At 42.8% G+C, this 16,361-nt stretch overlaps 1 protein-coding gene across 6 annotated transcripts in view; it reads left to right on the plus strand.

Moving 5' to 3' along the window:
- The window catches only part of LOC106586176 (protein TANC1), a 285,715-nt gene that overhangs the window by 105,788 nt on the left and 163,566 nt on the right, over window positions 1–16,361 (plus strand). For all 6 annotated transcript variants that reach the window (XM_082968891.1, XM_014173128.3, XM_014173131.3 and 3 more), the window contains one exon: window positions 11,456–11,563. In XM_082968891.1, the coding sequence (XP_082825017.1) occupies window positions 11,456–11,563 (108 nt within the window). The remainder of the gene's footprint in view (window positions 1–11,455; window positions 11,564–16,361) is intronic.

Genomic DNA, 16,361 nt, shown 5'->3' on the forward strand with positions numbered 1-16,361 from the left:
AGGGTTAGAATAGACATGACTCTTAAACTTAGAAAGCATTTCACACATTTGCAATACCTCCATACGGGTTAGTATCCTAAATGCATTGCATTGTCCTGAATGATAATGGTTATGAATAAAATACTATCTAAACTCAGCAAAAAAAGAAACGTGTCTTTCAAAGATAATTTGTAAAAATCCAAATAACTTCACAGATCTTCATTGTAAAGGGTTTAAGACACTAACAGCTTACAGACGGTAGGCAATTAAGGTCACAGTTATGAAAACTTAGGACACTAAAGAGACCTTTCTACTGACTCTGAAAAACACCAAAATAAAGATGCCCAGGGTCCCTACTCATTTGCATGAACTTGCCTTAGGCATGCTGCAAGGAGGCATGAGGACTGCGGATGTGGCCAGGGCAATAAATTGCAATGTCCGTACTGTGAGACGCCTAAGACAGCGCTACAGGGAGACAGGATGGACAGCTGATCGTCCTCGCCGTGGCAGACCACGTGTAACAACACCTGCACAGGATCGGTACATCCGAACATCACACCTGCGGGACAGGTACAGGATGGCAACAACAACTGCCCGAGTTACACCAGGAACGCACAATCCCTCCATCAGTGCTCAGAATGTCCACAATAGGCTGAGAGAGGCTGGACTGAGGGCTTGTAGGCCTGTTGTAAGGCAGACATCACCAGCAACAACGTCGCCTATGGGCACAAACCCACAGTCGCTGGACCAGACAGGACTGGCAAAAAGTGCTCTTCACTGACGAGTCGCAGTTTTGTCTCACCGGGGTGATGGTCGGATTTGCGTTTATTGCCTGTACTCTGGAGCGGGATCCATTTGGAGGTGGAGGGTCCGTCATGGTCTGGGGCGGTGTGTCACAGCATCATCGGACTGAGCTTGTTGTCATTGCAGGCAATCTCAACGCTGTGAGTTACAGGAAAGACATCCTCCTCCCTCATGTGGTACCCTTCCTGCAGACTCATCCTGACATGACTCTCTAGCATGGCAATGCCACCAGCCATACTGCTCATTCTGTGCGTGATTTCCTGCAAGACAGGAATGTCAGTGTTCTGCCATGGCCAGCGAAGAGCCCGGATCTCAATCCCATTGAGCATGTCTGGGACCTGTAGGATCGGAGGGTGAGGGCTAGGGCCATTCCCCCCAGAAATGTCCGGGAACTTGCAGGTGCCTTGGTGGAAGAGTGGGGTAACATCTCACAGCAAGAACTGGCAAATCTGGTGCAGTCCATTAGGAGGAGATGCACTGCAGTACTTAATGCAGCTGGTGGCCACACCAGATACTGACTGTTATTTTTGATGTTGACCCCCCCTTTGTTCAGGGACACATTATTAAATTTATGTTAGTCACATGTCTGTGGAACTTTTTCAGTTTAGGTCTCAGTTGTTGAATCTTGTTATGTTCATACAAATATCTACACATGTTAAGTTTGCTGAAAATAAACGCAGTTGACAGTGAGAGGACTTTTCTATTTTTGCGGAGTTTATGTCTGCTCATGCCATTATCATGAATCATGTCAAACATTATGTTGAAGGAATTATCTTCTATGATACCTGATGGGTTTATTAGAATAGAAGGGCAAAGCAAAGGAAGGCTATGCGATCTGTGTCTCGCTCTCCCCATTTGTTTTGTATGAGAGGAACTGACCAATGATCAATGTCTCACACTTATAACTGAGTCTGTGGTTGCGAATCTTAATTTCCAACGGTCTTTTATCTCAGTCTGAATAGATTGTTTCACTGCTGAGTTGTAGAATGACGGCCCTAAAACAGAAAGAAGGGTATTGTCAGAGGCCTCCTTTTGTTGTTGCCACACAGAGCCATGTTGTGTCTCATGAAGAGTTGAAATGTCATAGTCCGTAGTCAAGAATGTGTAAAACTCATTAAACACATTTTGAAAGCTTAGATAATCCCCTCATTGGGGATTGACATCAACTGGACAATATTTCATATTTTAATGCTTTTCCTAGCTACGTTTATGTAGCGTTATAGCTTGTTTGTATGCCATTTGAGGGCTTGCACTTGTCTGAAGCTCTTACAAGTACGTGTGTGTGTGTGTGTGGCGCGCACACGAGTGTGTCACAGTTCAGTGGTCATGGCCCTCTGAGCTTCACCACAGAGAGGGCCAGTATGCAGAGTGCTCGTTACATCATGCTTGGCTGCCTCTCTCTCCCGTTGAGACCAGACCACTCTGCTTGGCTCCTCTGCATGCGATCTACCCCCCCCCGCCCTGTCCTCTCTTTCTTTTGGGTAAAGTTTGAATACTTTACATTTCCTTGAGGTAAGCACATATCTATAAGTGTTTTGTATAGGTGAAAGCAAGGTGACCACCGTATTACTTTCACCAATCCAGCCCATTCAGGTCTATGGTTATTTCATGGAAGGTAGAAAGGAAGGATGCATTTCTGAAGTTTTCGAACAGGGCGCTGGTCTCCCAGCTGTATGTCTAATATCTCTTCTCCACATTGGATTCCAGACAACTAGGAAGTCACAGCCTTCTAAACAGTAGGCTGTTATTTGATAGTGTGTTGTTTATCAAGAAACAACACAGGTGGAATCATGTATTGCATGGTGTTGTGTATATGGCAGGAATGCTACTTGTCCAGCCACACATTTTTGTCCCTTTCAAACCCACTGAACCATCAGAGCTCTGCTGAATTAAGAGAAACTGCCTTGTTCCTGGGCATGTTCCAAATGGCACCCTATTGGCACCCTATACCCTACATAGTACACTACTTTTGGTGAAAGGTAGTGCACTATATAAGGAAAAGGATACCCTTTGGGACATATCCCTGGTTTGTTTTCCATGGCACTGTTATTGTGGTATTTTCCTGTCCTCGCTCCCTCTCTGTGTTCAGTTCTATTTCGTTCTGCTTTCTTCCCCTCCTATGATGAGCTTACAATTGCCGTTGGAGGACATCACACTGAGATAATACTTATTTGTCCTCTCTGCGAGGGGTCTGCGGAGAGCACTGAGCTTGGTTCATGCATTTTTATTTGTTTGGATTGGCTCAGAGAGTCAATATAAATATGCGTCCAAATGTGGCACCATATTCCCTATGGTGCAACACTTTTGAAAAGGGATGTGACCATCATTTTTTTTTTCTTAATGTTTAAACTGCATTTTTTTTCTCTTGGTTTTCCATTAAAAAGATAAGAAAGTGTCATAAAATACCACGTGAAATCCTATTGCGTGTTATGACCACTAGAATCAGTTTTTGGCTGCAGGTGAAATATTGTCCCGATGACAACCGTTCATTCCCATTGACTCTAGTGTTCCTTCCATTTGTTATGTGCATTAGCGACTCACAACAAAAATAAACCTAAGTTATTTTCCCTCCATTCTCTTTTCCCTCCATTGCGTGTCTCTCACTTAATTTCGATCCAACCACTCCCTCTACACACACGCGTGATGCGTACCCAAGCACCCATTAGGCCTATAAAAACATATCTAACTGATGGAATACACACACCACACTGTAGAAAAGCTACATTCCTAGCCAAATCAATACAGCTTTAGCACAAATTCTAAATGGACTGGTTGATTAAAGTAGGGAAATATGTGTTCCAGGCACTAGTTTTGGAATAATAGATGCGTCCTATCTATTTTAGCCTTTTTTGTGAAGTGTGCAGCTATAGTGTGCCATTTAGAATAGGTTACAACCCCCCCTAAACCTAGGCAGGTTCCAGACTGAAGTATGCAACAAAATCATTGTTTTGATGAAGGCAAATAGCATATGCATTAGTCTAGGAGCCTACTTTGTTTAATGTTTAACAAAATCCTGCCCACCAAGTTTAAGCTTACAAATCAAACACAGGGCAAAAGAAAACACACTCCAAATGCTGGTATCTATTGGTTAAAAGGAAATAATTGTTGCTTTCTAATGCTGTAAACTATATATCTCAACTCCCATTATAAAGGGAATAACACTCTATTGAAACAGGAGTAAATGGTGAGCAGTGATATTGAGAAAGACACACCTGGTTCAATAGCGCAAATGTCGCTTGCAGCCCTTCATTTAGCAAATTAGCTCTCAACTCAAGTAGGCCATTGGCAATGGCTGCATGTCAACTGCAGTAATTTCTGTAATCAGCGCTTTCTTTTCCAACTGTTAACAGCGATGTCGTCCGGAGCGTTGATGTGTTAGGTAGGCCTATTTGTTGCATTTTTTTTTCCATTTATCAAGCTGATTGGGACCTGTTAGTGTTTTTTTGTGATAGCTGCACTGTGATTTACATTTTGTGCTGAAAAAATACTTCTGGTTAGGGATTTTTCTTCAAATCAAACTTTATTTGTCACATGCGCCGAATACAACAAGTATAGACCTTACCGTGAAATGCTTACTTACAAGCCCTTAACCAACAGTGCAGTTCAAGAAGAGTCAATGTAATAGTCCAGTGGCCATTTGATTAATTGTTCAGCAGTCTTATGGCTTGGGGGTGGAAGCTGTTAAGGAGCCTTTTGGTCCTAGACTTGACGCTCCGGTACCGCTTGCCGTGCGGGCAGGAGGGTTTTCCTTAAAGAGTATTTTTCTGTTTCGTATACACATTTTAACGTTTAAACATTCACACCCCTACTTTTGACCAAAGCCCATTAAAATGTGTGCACTATATAGGGAAATGTGTGCCGTTTTGGATGTACACAGAGTCTTAAGAGAGGTAGAGAGATCTGGCATAGTGTCTGTTTTGCTCCTCCTTGATCTGTCCTTCATAACGTCTCAGCACCCTCACTCACTCACTCACTCTCCAGCCTTTTTCATGCTTATTAAACAATGCAATTTCTCATTGGGCAGGTCTTAAGTGTAGAATAGCAGCACGCTCTAATGGCTCTTTCAGGGGGCAGGCACCTGTTGATAAAGGCTTTGGGATAAACATGAAAGAGTCATATCTAAGAGATGAGATTTGGGAAGAGGAAAACCTCTCTCTATGCTCTGACCTGAGAGTACTAGTACTAAACCTAACTATCTACATGATCTAGCCTCTTAACTTGAATTTACCCTAGTGCAGACATATAATCACTTTTCGGTTACTGCTTGAGTACATTAGGGTCGTTCTATGAAAAGAGTGCTTATAGTGTCCCTTTGATATTTTAAGTAGCAATTGTGCAACAATATTTCACATTAAAAGCCTGTTATATTAAATGAAGTGCCCTTTAATATAAACCACATGGATCATTTTTGTATTTTTATATGATTAAAGACTTGCTAAAGTGCGAAAATTCTGCATTTTGTCATGTCCCTCCGTTTGCCCTATGTGAATTCTAGGAAGATTTTAACCCACTTAACCCCATCATTTTCCCAAGTTTTCACCATCATTTGTAAAGCCCTAGTTATTTTGTTGCTTTGACAAGGTCATTTCTGAAGATTATCTATTTCATGTGATTTGTGATTCATTTACGTCTGTCCCTCATTTTAAGGTCAACACTGTTATGTGAACTGAACTCACGTTTTAATATGGTGAAACTATTCCTTTTAAACATTATTTTTTATAAAAACCTTTGAACATCTAAAAGTCAAATCATAATTTAAAGCAGGTGAACTGGTTCTACTCTTTTTGGCAATTTTCTGGTGTTTTTTGGTCGAGCATAACGCATCAGCCCTGTTACCCATAGATAGATAGGCTAGAAATGTTTTAACAATGACATTTATTTTGTGAAGCTTGCATTCAATTGCCACTCCCAGTTGCACACAACAAGCTTCCATTCCCACTGTCACAAGGGGAGTCATGGTTGATGTAAGAGGCAATTGTCAACCCTGTTACGGTCAACCCTGTTACTTTAATAGGATCTTACTATAGTATTTTGTTTATTTCACTTCATAATATGGGAAACGTGTTTTTTATAAAGAACATGTGCTCTTTATGTTAGAATGTTAAAATTAGGTGAAATTAATGTTTTTGTAGACCAATTTACACTTCTCAAAAGGTACCGAATTTGTGGAACACTCCAATAACTCGTTTGACAATATTGTAAACTTTCAATAATGTGTTTTTTTTTATTATTCAAATCACCATGGCACACTGCCTGCTTGAATGAAGTGAATGCATTTAGTGGTTTTGTGATTATTCTGAGATGTTGACCTCGACTTAGTAAGTCTACTATTTAAAACAGCCGTGCCTCTGTCTCGTCTCTTCCCTCTAGCTAATTGGCTCTGTGTGACTCCTGGCTAATAGGTTGAGCCTGACCGTCCACAGATGAATGGACTCTTATGCAGACTGTTACTTCCTCATTCAAGAAGCTGACTTGGCCAGGTCCGTCCTGCTGGAGGCCAGCCACAGACTGATTAGATGCATTCAGATTTCAGCTCACATGTGGTTCAGTTGAAAGAGATCCAGACTAGATGATGCTTTTCAGAAACATCTGTCTTCCTGGCATTGTATAACATTAGTTCCAGGCAGCTCCCATGCTCACTCACTGGATTGGTCATGTGCCTGTTTGGGTGCTCATTGCTCATTTTTATGTGCAGTTTTTCACTCTAACGATTAGGATTTTCCACTATGATAAATATAATACCCCTAATTTACTTCTATAGTTTTATCAATTCTATTGACGTTGGCCAAACATTTTCCTGATGATAACCACATGCCACAGCAGTGGGCCGTGTAGTAGCGGTGCGTGGGTCAGCTGTTTGTTCACCCACAATTGCTAATAACCCATCCGGAACCACCTGAATATACTGTATGTGATAAAGTGAAAATCTGACCCCCGCACCCGACCCTAATCTGCTAATATAGAAAATGCGCTGTAGGATACAGTCAAAGACGGCGGAATGATTTTTTGACAGGGGGTTGCAGGATTCTTTTTGCCTGATTTAGATATGTTTGTGCTTATAACTTCCAATATTTTGTTAGTCAACACACACCTTCTCTTCTGTCATTAGGCCTATATGTTGCCCCTAGAAGATTAACCCTTCCTTGCTCACCAGAATAATGTCATAAATCGATAGAATGAATAGTTCAATCTAGTTGACATCGGTAAAGTTCTCTGTCATCTCGGCTTCTTTCGCGGAGAGCAAAGACGTTTAGGGACCAGGGAGAAAATGCAATAACAAACAAAAAAAACCTGGAAAGATTTTCTGTGCAAAATTTCCAAATTACATCAGTTTGACCGGTTGTAAGGAAGTACGCTACTATCAGTGTTTATGATGCTATTAAAGAGCTCTGTACAGACAGTATCTAACTGCGCATTCAAATTCTCTTAAGATGCATACAGAAATAAATCATATTTCTCTACTCCTGTTCCCGAGTAAAAATGTAGCCTACATTTGGTGTATCACTTTACTACAAGAAATGCTTAATTCTGCAGGAGTTAATATTAAGGCTATATGAGAGGTTATAGACCTACAGTCAGTGTTTCCATTTTACCCATCTGAACAGTTGGCTACAGTTCCCTTGACGTGCCAAAGGCCTATTTGAAGTCCCCATCTTGTGACTGTCGAACATTAGCCTACTTTTCTGACTCTCCCTTCTCTTTATTTTCAACTCTCCATTTCACAGCTTTTCTCTTATTGAAATAAACACTGATTGTCATTTTTGCCTCCATGGATCTACGTTAACTTTTTCGGCCTGTTTCCGAAACCATTTGGCGATTGGTGTGTAGGCTATTTGGAGCGTAAAGCTTAACCTAAAATAATCAAAGAAAAACCTCAATGTAGCCTATAGATATACAATTTAACAACAATGATATACTTATTAATTTTTTAAAGGTATTGTTTCCTCTTTCTCCAACCAGCCCGCAACCCACCCGCCCTTCATCCACACAATACTTAATGACTCTAAACCTGCCCATCCCGCGGACACACTACATTACCAAAAGTATGTGGACACCTGCTCGTCGAACATCTCATTCCAAAATCATGGGCATTAATATTGACTTTGTCCTCCCTTTGCTGATATAACAGCCTCCACTCTCCTGGGAAGGCTTTCCACTAGATGTTGGAACATTGTTGCGGGGACATGCTTCCATTCAGCCACAGTAGCATTAGTAAGGTCAGGGCACTGATATTGGGTGATTAGGCCTGGCTTGCAGTCAGCGTTCCAATTCATCCCAAAGGTGTTGATGTCAGGGCTCTGCAGAACAGTCAAGTTCTTACACACCGATCTCGACAAGCAATTTCTGTATGGACCTCGCTTTGTGCACGGGGGCTGAAACAGGAAAGGGCCTTCCCCAAACTGTTGCCTCAAAGTTGGAAGTACAGAATCGTCTAGAATATCATTGTATGCTGTAGCGTTAAGATTACCTTCACTGGAACTAGGGGGCCTAGCCCGAACCATGAAAAACAGCCCGAGACTATTATTTCTCCTCCACCAAACGTTACAGTTGGCACTATGCATTGGGGCAGGTAGCGTTCTCCTGGCATCTGCCAAGCCCAGATTTGTCCATCGGACTGCCAGATGAGGAAGCGTGATTCATCACTCCAGAAAATGCATTTCCACTGCTCCAGAGTCCAATGGCGCAAGCTTTACACCACTCCAGCTGAAGCTTGGCATTGTACATGGTGATCTTAGGCTTGTGTGCGGCTGCTCGGCCATGGAAACCCATTTCATGAAGCTCCCGACGAACCGTTCTTGTGCTAATGTTGCTTCCAGAGGCAGTTTGGAACTTGGTAGTGAGTTTTGCAACCAAGGACAGACAATTTTATTTATTTATTTGTTTACATTTTTTTGTACTTTTTACCCCTTTTTCTCCCGATATCCAATTGCTAGTTACAGTCTTGTCCCATCGCTGCAACTCCCGTACGGCTTGGGAGAGGCGAAGATTGAGAGCCGGGCGTCCTCCAAAACACGACTCCGCCAAGCCGCACTGCTTCTTGACACACTGCTTGCTTAACCCGGAAGCCAGCCACACCAATGTGTTGGAGGAAACACCGTACAGCTGGCGACCGAAGTCAGCGTGCATACGCCCTACGCCCGGCCCGCCACAAGGAGTTGCTAGAGCGTGATGGGACAAAGACATCCCGGCCGGCCAAACCCTCCCCTAACCCGGACGATGCTGGGCCAATTGTGTGCCACATCATGGGTCTCCCAGTTGCGGGCCGGCTGTGACACAGCCTGGGATCAAACCCGGGTCTGTAGTGACGCCTCTAGCACTGCGGATGCAGAGCTAAAGGCGTCACTCGGGAGGCCAGGACACAACTTTTACGCGCTTCAGCACTCGGCGGTCCCGTTCTGTGAGCTTGTGTGGCCTACCACTTCGCGGCTGAGCTGTTGTTGCTCCTAGACATTTCCACTTCACAATAACATCACTTACAGTTGACCAGAGCAGAAATTTGATGAACTGACTTGTTGGAAAGGTGGCATCCTACGACAGTGCAATGTTGAAAGTCACTAAGCTCTTCAGTAAGGCCATTCTACTGCCAATGTTTGTCTTTGGAGATTGCATGGCTGTGTGCTCAATTTGATACACCTGTCAGCAACGGGTGTCTACATACTTTTGTATATATAGTGTATAACCGCGGGGACTGCGGGTTGTAAGTCAACCCGCGCATCACTACCTTGTAGCCCTGGCTACGCTCTATGCATTTCAAGTCCTAAATCCATAGGTGGCAGTATGAATCAAGCTAAAGCTGCGTGGTGGTGACTGGTGGTTGGTTCCTGTTCCATTAACATGGCTGGCTGCTGGCTGGAACTGTATCTGAGGACAAGATCACACCTGGGGGATGCGGGATGGTTTCACAGCAGCATAGCACAGCGCTGGCCAGCCCAATGTTCCATCTGAGTCAGAGGGAGGTAGAGCTAGCACGCACACACATGCACAACACAACACAACACACACACACACACACACACACACAGGGGGTTGGGGGGTGAATGATGTGGTAATGACAAAAGACAATCTCTCTCTCCCCATCTAATCTTTTTGTTATGGCTGGGGTTACACATGCAGTCATCTGATTAGAGAACACTAGAGGAGAACTAGATTGGGTTACAGTAGGTCAATGTGAGAGAAAACGGAGAGGGAAGGAAGGCATACTGTTCTTATGGATTTGAAGTGTCCATTTACTTCCTGGTATTTTATGTTTTTCCCCCACTGCTTTTTGGTCAGATTGATTGCTCCCACAGATGTCTTTATTTATTTAGTAACCAGGATTGCTATCTTCATGTTGTAGTGATACTTAGGTATTGTTGATGCATTAAATTATGCATTACATTTTGGGTATGTAGGCCTATACTATATTAGCTGTGATGAATGTATGGATGCCCTTAGGCATACATTGTGTACTTACAATGTGTAAACATCTCTCATGGCCCATCATGCTGTCTTTTCATGGCTGTGAGAGGCAGTCTGTGTGTGAAAGGATAGTAGTTCAGAGATGTCCTTTGATAGCTCTGTTGTTTCAGGGAGAATAGAATAGCAGGCAAACACTTTTTGAGTGGCTTGGCCCTGCACTGTGCCCCCGGAGCAGAGGTGTGAGTGGGGACACACGCATGCACGCACACACACACACTAAAGTTGCTAGAGATTGATGCCTCCGGCAGTGCCAGTGCGTTAGCGTTTGGGATCATAACAACAGCCAGGGAATAGTGCTGCATCCCAAATGGCACCCTGTACTGTGTACTGACCAGGGCCCTGTGGGCACAAAAGTAGTGCACTATGTAGGGCATAGGGTTCCATTCGGGATGCATCCAGTGTTCTGTTCAGCACTGGGATTTGCTGCTTCTATTCCTGTCAGTCAGCGAGGAAATGCACACTAATCTCAGTCATCCTCACCAAGGGGACAGAACAGAGAACCTCATGAAAATCCTTAGCTCCTGTCCTAGAAACAACACCTGCTGGGACGCAGCCTGGACCTAATCTTTTAAACCACGCCAAAGCAGCACCCTTAACTTACCTCAGAGGCACACACCCCCACATACAAGTCCACTGCAGTACCCTACTGGTCTCTCTGTCTGTCTGTCTGTCTGTCTGTCTGTCTGTCTGTCTGTCTGTCTGTCTGTCTGTCTGTCTGTCTGTCTGTCTGTCACACACTCACTCTCTCTCTCTCACACACACACACTCACTCTCTCTCACACACACACACACACTCACTCACTCACTCACTCACTCACTCACTCACTCACTCACTCACTCACTCACTCACTCACTCACTCACTCACTCACTCACTCACTCACTCACTCACTCACTCACTCACTCTCACGCACACACAGTCAGACTGAGACACACACACATATGCATTCCCCTGAACTGGCCGGTGTGTGTGTGTGTGTTACTGCTGGGTGTCTCTGCAGGCGGATCTTTCTCTCTCAGGGCTGTCAGACAGAGCAGAGCTGCTATCAGCACAGGGAGCTATTCTCTCTCTCTCTCTTTCGCTGTTTCTCCTGAGCCGGTCCCGCTAGGACACTCATCATCTCTCAAACCCCATCTGGAAAAAGTTCATCCAGTGAGAACTCTCTCTCTCTCTCTCTCTCTCTCTCTCTCTCTCTCGCTGCGCTCTGACTGCAGGTCCAATCAGGAAGCCCAAGTATGTGGAGAGCCCTCGTGTTCCTGGAGACGCCATTATCTCAGAGCTGAGGAAGGTGGCTGATAGCAAGACAGAGTCCTCTCACAATGGTGAGTGTACTGTGTTTGTGTTTCTATGGGGTTTGTTGGGGTTTGGCTGTGATAGTTTTACAGTTTTATTTGTCGTATGTACACATGGTACACACCGTTCAGCAAAACTTGCAGGTTCCATCGCGACAAAAAAACAACAAAAAACAAGCAATTTAAAAACAACATCATTAATCATCACGAGTAGATCGACGGTCAAGAGACGGAAGGTTGAGAACATTCATGGCTTTAGTGAGGTCACCGTAGGGAGGAGGTGGTCAAGGGGAGAGCCGGGAGGAGACAGGCAGCACGTTGTCATCACCGTGTCTCGCCATCCACGCCGTCAGTGGCTTCGCAGTAGGACTCAGTCAGATGACGTCAGAGTTCTGTACTAGCCACTGGGCTTGTAGCTAGCTATCTACTCTTCACCACTACCAAAATGTAGCACCCACTTGGGTGATATTACTGCAGTCACGAGGCGCCAGAAAGCACACCACACTTTAATTGTAATTCAGGAGTGTCCTTATAACTGGTTATTTCTCATCTCTGTACAACTCTGTATTCAGACAGTTGGCATACCGGTAATCGAATCAAAACGTTGCATGGTAGCATAAAAAGGGAGAACCATGCACAGTAGTGATCATTTTGATTAACCTATTACAGATTTTTGGAAAATGTATTTGCATATTAAATCAACAAAATAGTAAAAACACGATTTATTGTCAGATTTTCAAAACCTTTAAATTGAATTTAGAATAGAACAATAGGAAATTACTATGGAAAAATAATATTACTTAGTTTTTATTACTTACATCTCATCTCTGCTCAGGCAGTAGCAGCCAGCCAGACAGACCATCTAACGTTATCTCTGTGCTCCTCATACTGTACTTTTTTTTGTCATTCTATTTAGTTAGATTAGCGTGCTAAAGTATGCTGCAGAGCTGTCTGAAAGTCATTTGACTAGTTCTTCAAAGTAGATAAGGCATACCTTCACGAACTGTCTCTATCTCTCTCGCCGTTGTGTTGTGTACATTCCTCTCTCATTCGGGTCCATGCGGTCTGTGTGTATCTAACCTAACATACCCGGCATAAAAGTATATCCGTCTCTGTCCTAGCCGGTAAAAACAGGCTCAATGGATTATAGTCATTGTAGTTAACTACCACGTTGCTGTGCTGAACTAGGTTGAATATTTGCTTGATGAAAACTACAACTCCCTTCAGCTCAGCGTCCCACATAGTTCTTGACTTGATTTCTCGAGTGAATGATTTGAGTTCTCTCTAGTGTCTAGAGAAATGGTGCGTTGGGCTCACACAAAAAAATAAGTGAAATTAATTAAAGTAATTGAACAGATGTAGGTCAATTAGTTGTTTAATAACCAAAACAAACAAACAAAAAATGTTGCTTAATCGCTCAGCACTAGTGTTGATTGCATGAATCTTAAACGTACTGATTGATTGAATTATTTCTAATTCATTTGTTGTTAGATGTTTCAATGATCACTTTATTATCACTTTACCTATCTTTAAAATAACAGGCGTTTTGGTGTGAAGTGTCAATCATAGAGATTGCCATTGAGGGCTTCCACCATTTAAAAGTAGTTAACTGGGTAGGGATTCCTATGGGCTGGGAGTGATCAGCCAATGATCAGAGAGCATTGTCTTCTTCAAATTGGGTTGCCTATGGTTTTTAAACCAAAGGGAATATCCAGGAGCCAAGACCAAGATTTATACCAGGACATTGGTCCCAAGATCCAGTGAGTTGAGACCATGACAAGTTAAAGACCAAATTTAAGATCAAGAGTGCATGGGCCCTTTCTTCAATTTTAAGAAGCTCAAGTAGAGTAAAATTGATTCATGTTTAATTCATTTGTAAAAATGTGTATAAACATAATTCCACTTTGACGTTATTGGGTTTTGTGTGTAGGCCAGTACATATATTTGCATCTTTTCTCAAATGCATATAATGCCTGACAATATTCCAGAAATGTATGGCTATGACATCTAGTCTATGGGTTGGCCAAGGTGGTTCCTAATTCGCTTCCATAAATTACTCTTTACTCATTGATCAATGAAGAACATTTCTTTGGCTACCAAGCAAAAACTTTGGCAGTGATATAATTTAAATTGTGATGGTGAGTAAAAAAAACTAAACTTTGGATTTCACCTAATTTTAACATTCTGTCATAAAGAGCACATGTTCACCTTGATAACAAACACATTTTCCCATTTCAAGAGGTAAAAATGTTTTAATTCTATAGTAAGTGCCGTTTTTCAGCGTAATTAAGTAATGAGATCGGGCATTAGGCTGTTTTTATTTATTTATTTTATTTTGATTTAAACCAAAACTTTAGAGCCTGGTCAAAAGTAGTGTACTAAGTAGGGAAACAAGGGTGCCATTTGGAACGCATATGAAGTAAACCAAACAGCAGGGGAAAATGACAAGTCGAGCCGTAGTAGACATCTCAGCGCTTGTAGGGACTGTGGAGGGAGCTTTCTCTGGGTATGTTCTGTGTCAGGGGCTGCTAATGCTCCACCAGCCAGCCTGCCATACTTCTTACGCCTCATCTAGAGCACTTACCATAAAAAGAGGAATTTGGACTGCCGAGAAATAACACCGCCATGAGGAATTAGTCAACATATTTCAGTAATGACAGACAATCATGTAGAATAAATCATGTACAATTAGGCACTTTATAAGAACTCTGTAACGAGGCCTAATTGGTATGGCTCAGCTGTCGTGAGGCCCAGGTGCATACACACACACTGCTATAGAGTTTCACCTCTCATTCTGAACTCTACACAGACTCCAGTGAGATCACACTCCTCTTTGAATGTCCTTTAAAGTTGTGTGCCTTGAAATGTACTTGGGGATGTGTGCTTGTTTCAACCATCATTCACCCACTCTCATGTCAACAATGAGCTTGCTAGTTCTGTGGGAGTAATGTCTCACTGACAGACAACTACACTGACTGACACGCATATTGACTGGCTCTGAGAGGTTATGCTAATCATGTGACCACCAGGGTTCAATGAAGAGGGTTTGCAACATCGTCAGTGTAACTGTGGAATGCTGTCAGAGAGGATCGGAATGTCGGAATGGGAATGAGTGGAATTTCCATCGGAAGTTTGCAGCATGAGAACTGTGTGACATTTAGACCAGGATCAACACCGCAGCGGCTCAGACAAGTTGTGAAGAGCCTTTTTTCTTCTGAACGATATCTCCTTTCCAAGGAGATTTACAAGGTTTCACAGCAATTCCAATGGATGGATAATGAAAGAGAGAAAGAGGGAGAGAATGAGAGAGACTACTGTGTGACTGAAGAGAACGGATGGGGGGAAAAAATAAAAAAAATCTTTATATTATTTTTGACGATATATTGTATTGTTTTGATAGGGAACCAATTTGTTTTCAGCACTTTTATTTCCATGACTGATCAAAACTAGTTTTATCATGGCATTCTCTTGTCCTTTTGCGGCAGACATATGGTGAGCAATATTTTTGGAACAACGAAACGCAATAAAATCACAGTATTGAATCCCAATTGTGATAATCGCAATACATATTGTATCGGTACCTAATTATTGTGATAATATCGTATTGTTGGGTGCCTGGCAATTCCCAGGATGTCACAGGAAATGCTGGATGTCTTTTTAAGATAACAATTTCAGTCTTTTATGTTGTATTTAATGGATACCACAACTCAGGCACATGGTTTTTGTCCATTTAGTTTTTTTGTTGGGCTTTTAAATTGTCTTTCTTTGGCGGATGGAGTTGGGACTAAGAAAATAAATGTGTGTCTGGACTGGAGTGAAGGCATCTCACTTTGATTTGTCTTTGAAGATGGATACAGTTTCCTGCACGCCAGTGGCTTGCGTGTGTATGTGTCATGCAATTGTCTATCATGCATTTTGTGTGTGCGTGTATGTGCACGTGTATGTGTGTGCGCGTGTCTGTCATGCATGTTGTGTGTGCGTGTGTGTGTATGAAACAGAAAGACAGCAGTTGTCAGAGTTGTCTCAGCTGTGGTCTTTCCTCACAGACCCCTTGAGGACCCCTTTCTCTGTCAATCAGGTCTGAACCATAGCTCTCTGTTCTCTTGCTCTGTTCTCTCTCTCTCTCTCTGTTCTCTGTTGTCTCTCTGTTCTCTCTTTCTCTCTCTGTTCTGTCTTTCTCGCACTCTATCTCCATCCACTCTGCCTTTTCCTTCACTCTTACTAAATCAGGGATTTGAAAAACTGGCTGAAACATTTCACCTCTGTGTTTCTTGCGACATTCATGCACTTTTGGATCTATCAGCAACCTCAAGAGGTTCATTTGTTGTGGATTTGGATGGAACTGATTGATCGTCTACAGTAAACATTTGCTGTATCTAGGGCTGTTGCAGTGACCGTATTACCGCCACACCAGCAGTCTTGAGTCATGACCGCAGTAAAATTCTACGTGACCGTTGAGTCACAGTAATCTCCTCTATGCACTCTGGACATGCCTTGGTAGTATACAACTCGCTACATCAGGTTGGTAATGGCCTGGTACTCAGGGCTCTGTTGTCCCTCTAACTACTCTGACAGCAATGCAAATGCAATGGAAAATCACATCAAATCCGTATCATCAAAACCGTATCGTGATTTTAAAACTCACCTCACGGTGATCTATCAATTTGAAGAAAGAAGTTGAGTGGAAAACATGGTCGTTGTGGATGTTGTTTCAAAGCCTAAAACAACGAAATGGACAGTGCTTTCTAAGGTGATGATTAATTCAAAACACCCATATGCATGTTAGAGCTTATGCATTTACATAGGCCTACAGTGCATTCGGAAAATA

Source organism: Salmo salar, chromosome 25 (assembly GCF_965601325.2).
Source record: "Salmo salar chromosome 25, fSalSal1, whole genome shotgun sequence".
NCBI lineage: Eukaryota > Metazoa > Chordata > Actinopteri > Salmoniformes > Salmonidae > Salmo > Salmo salar.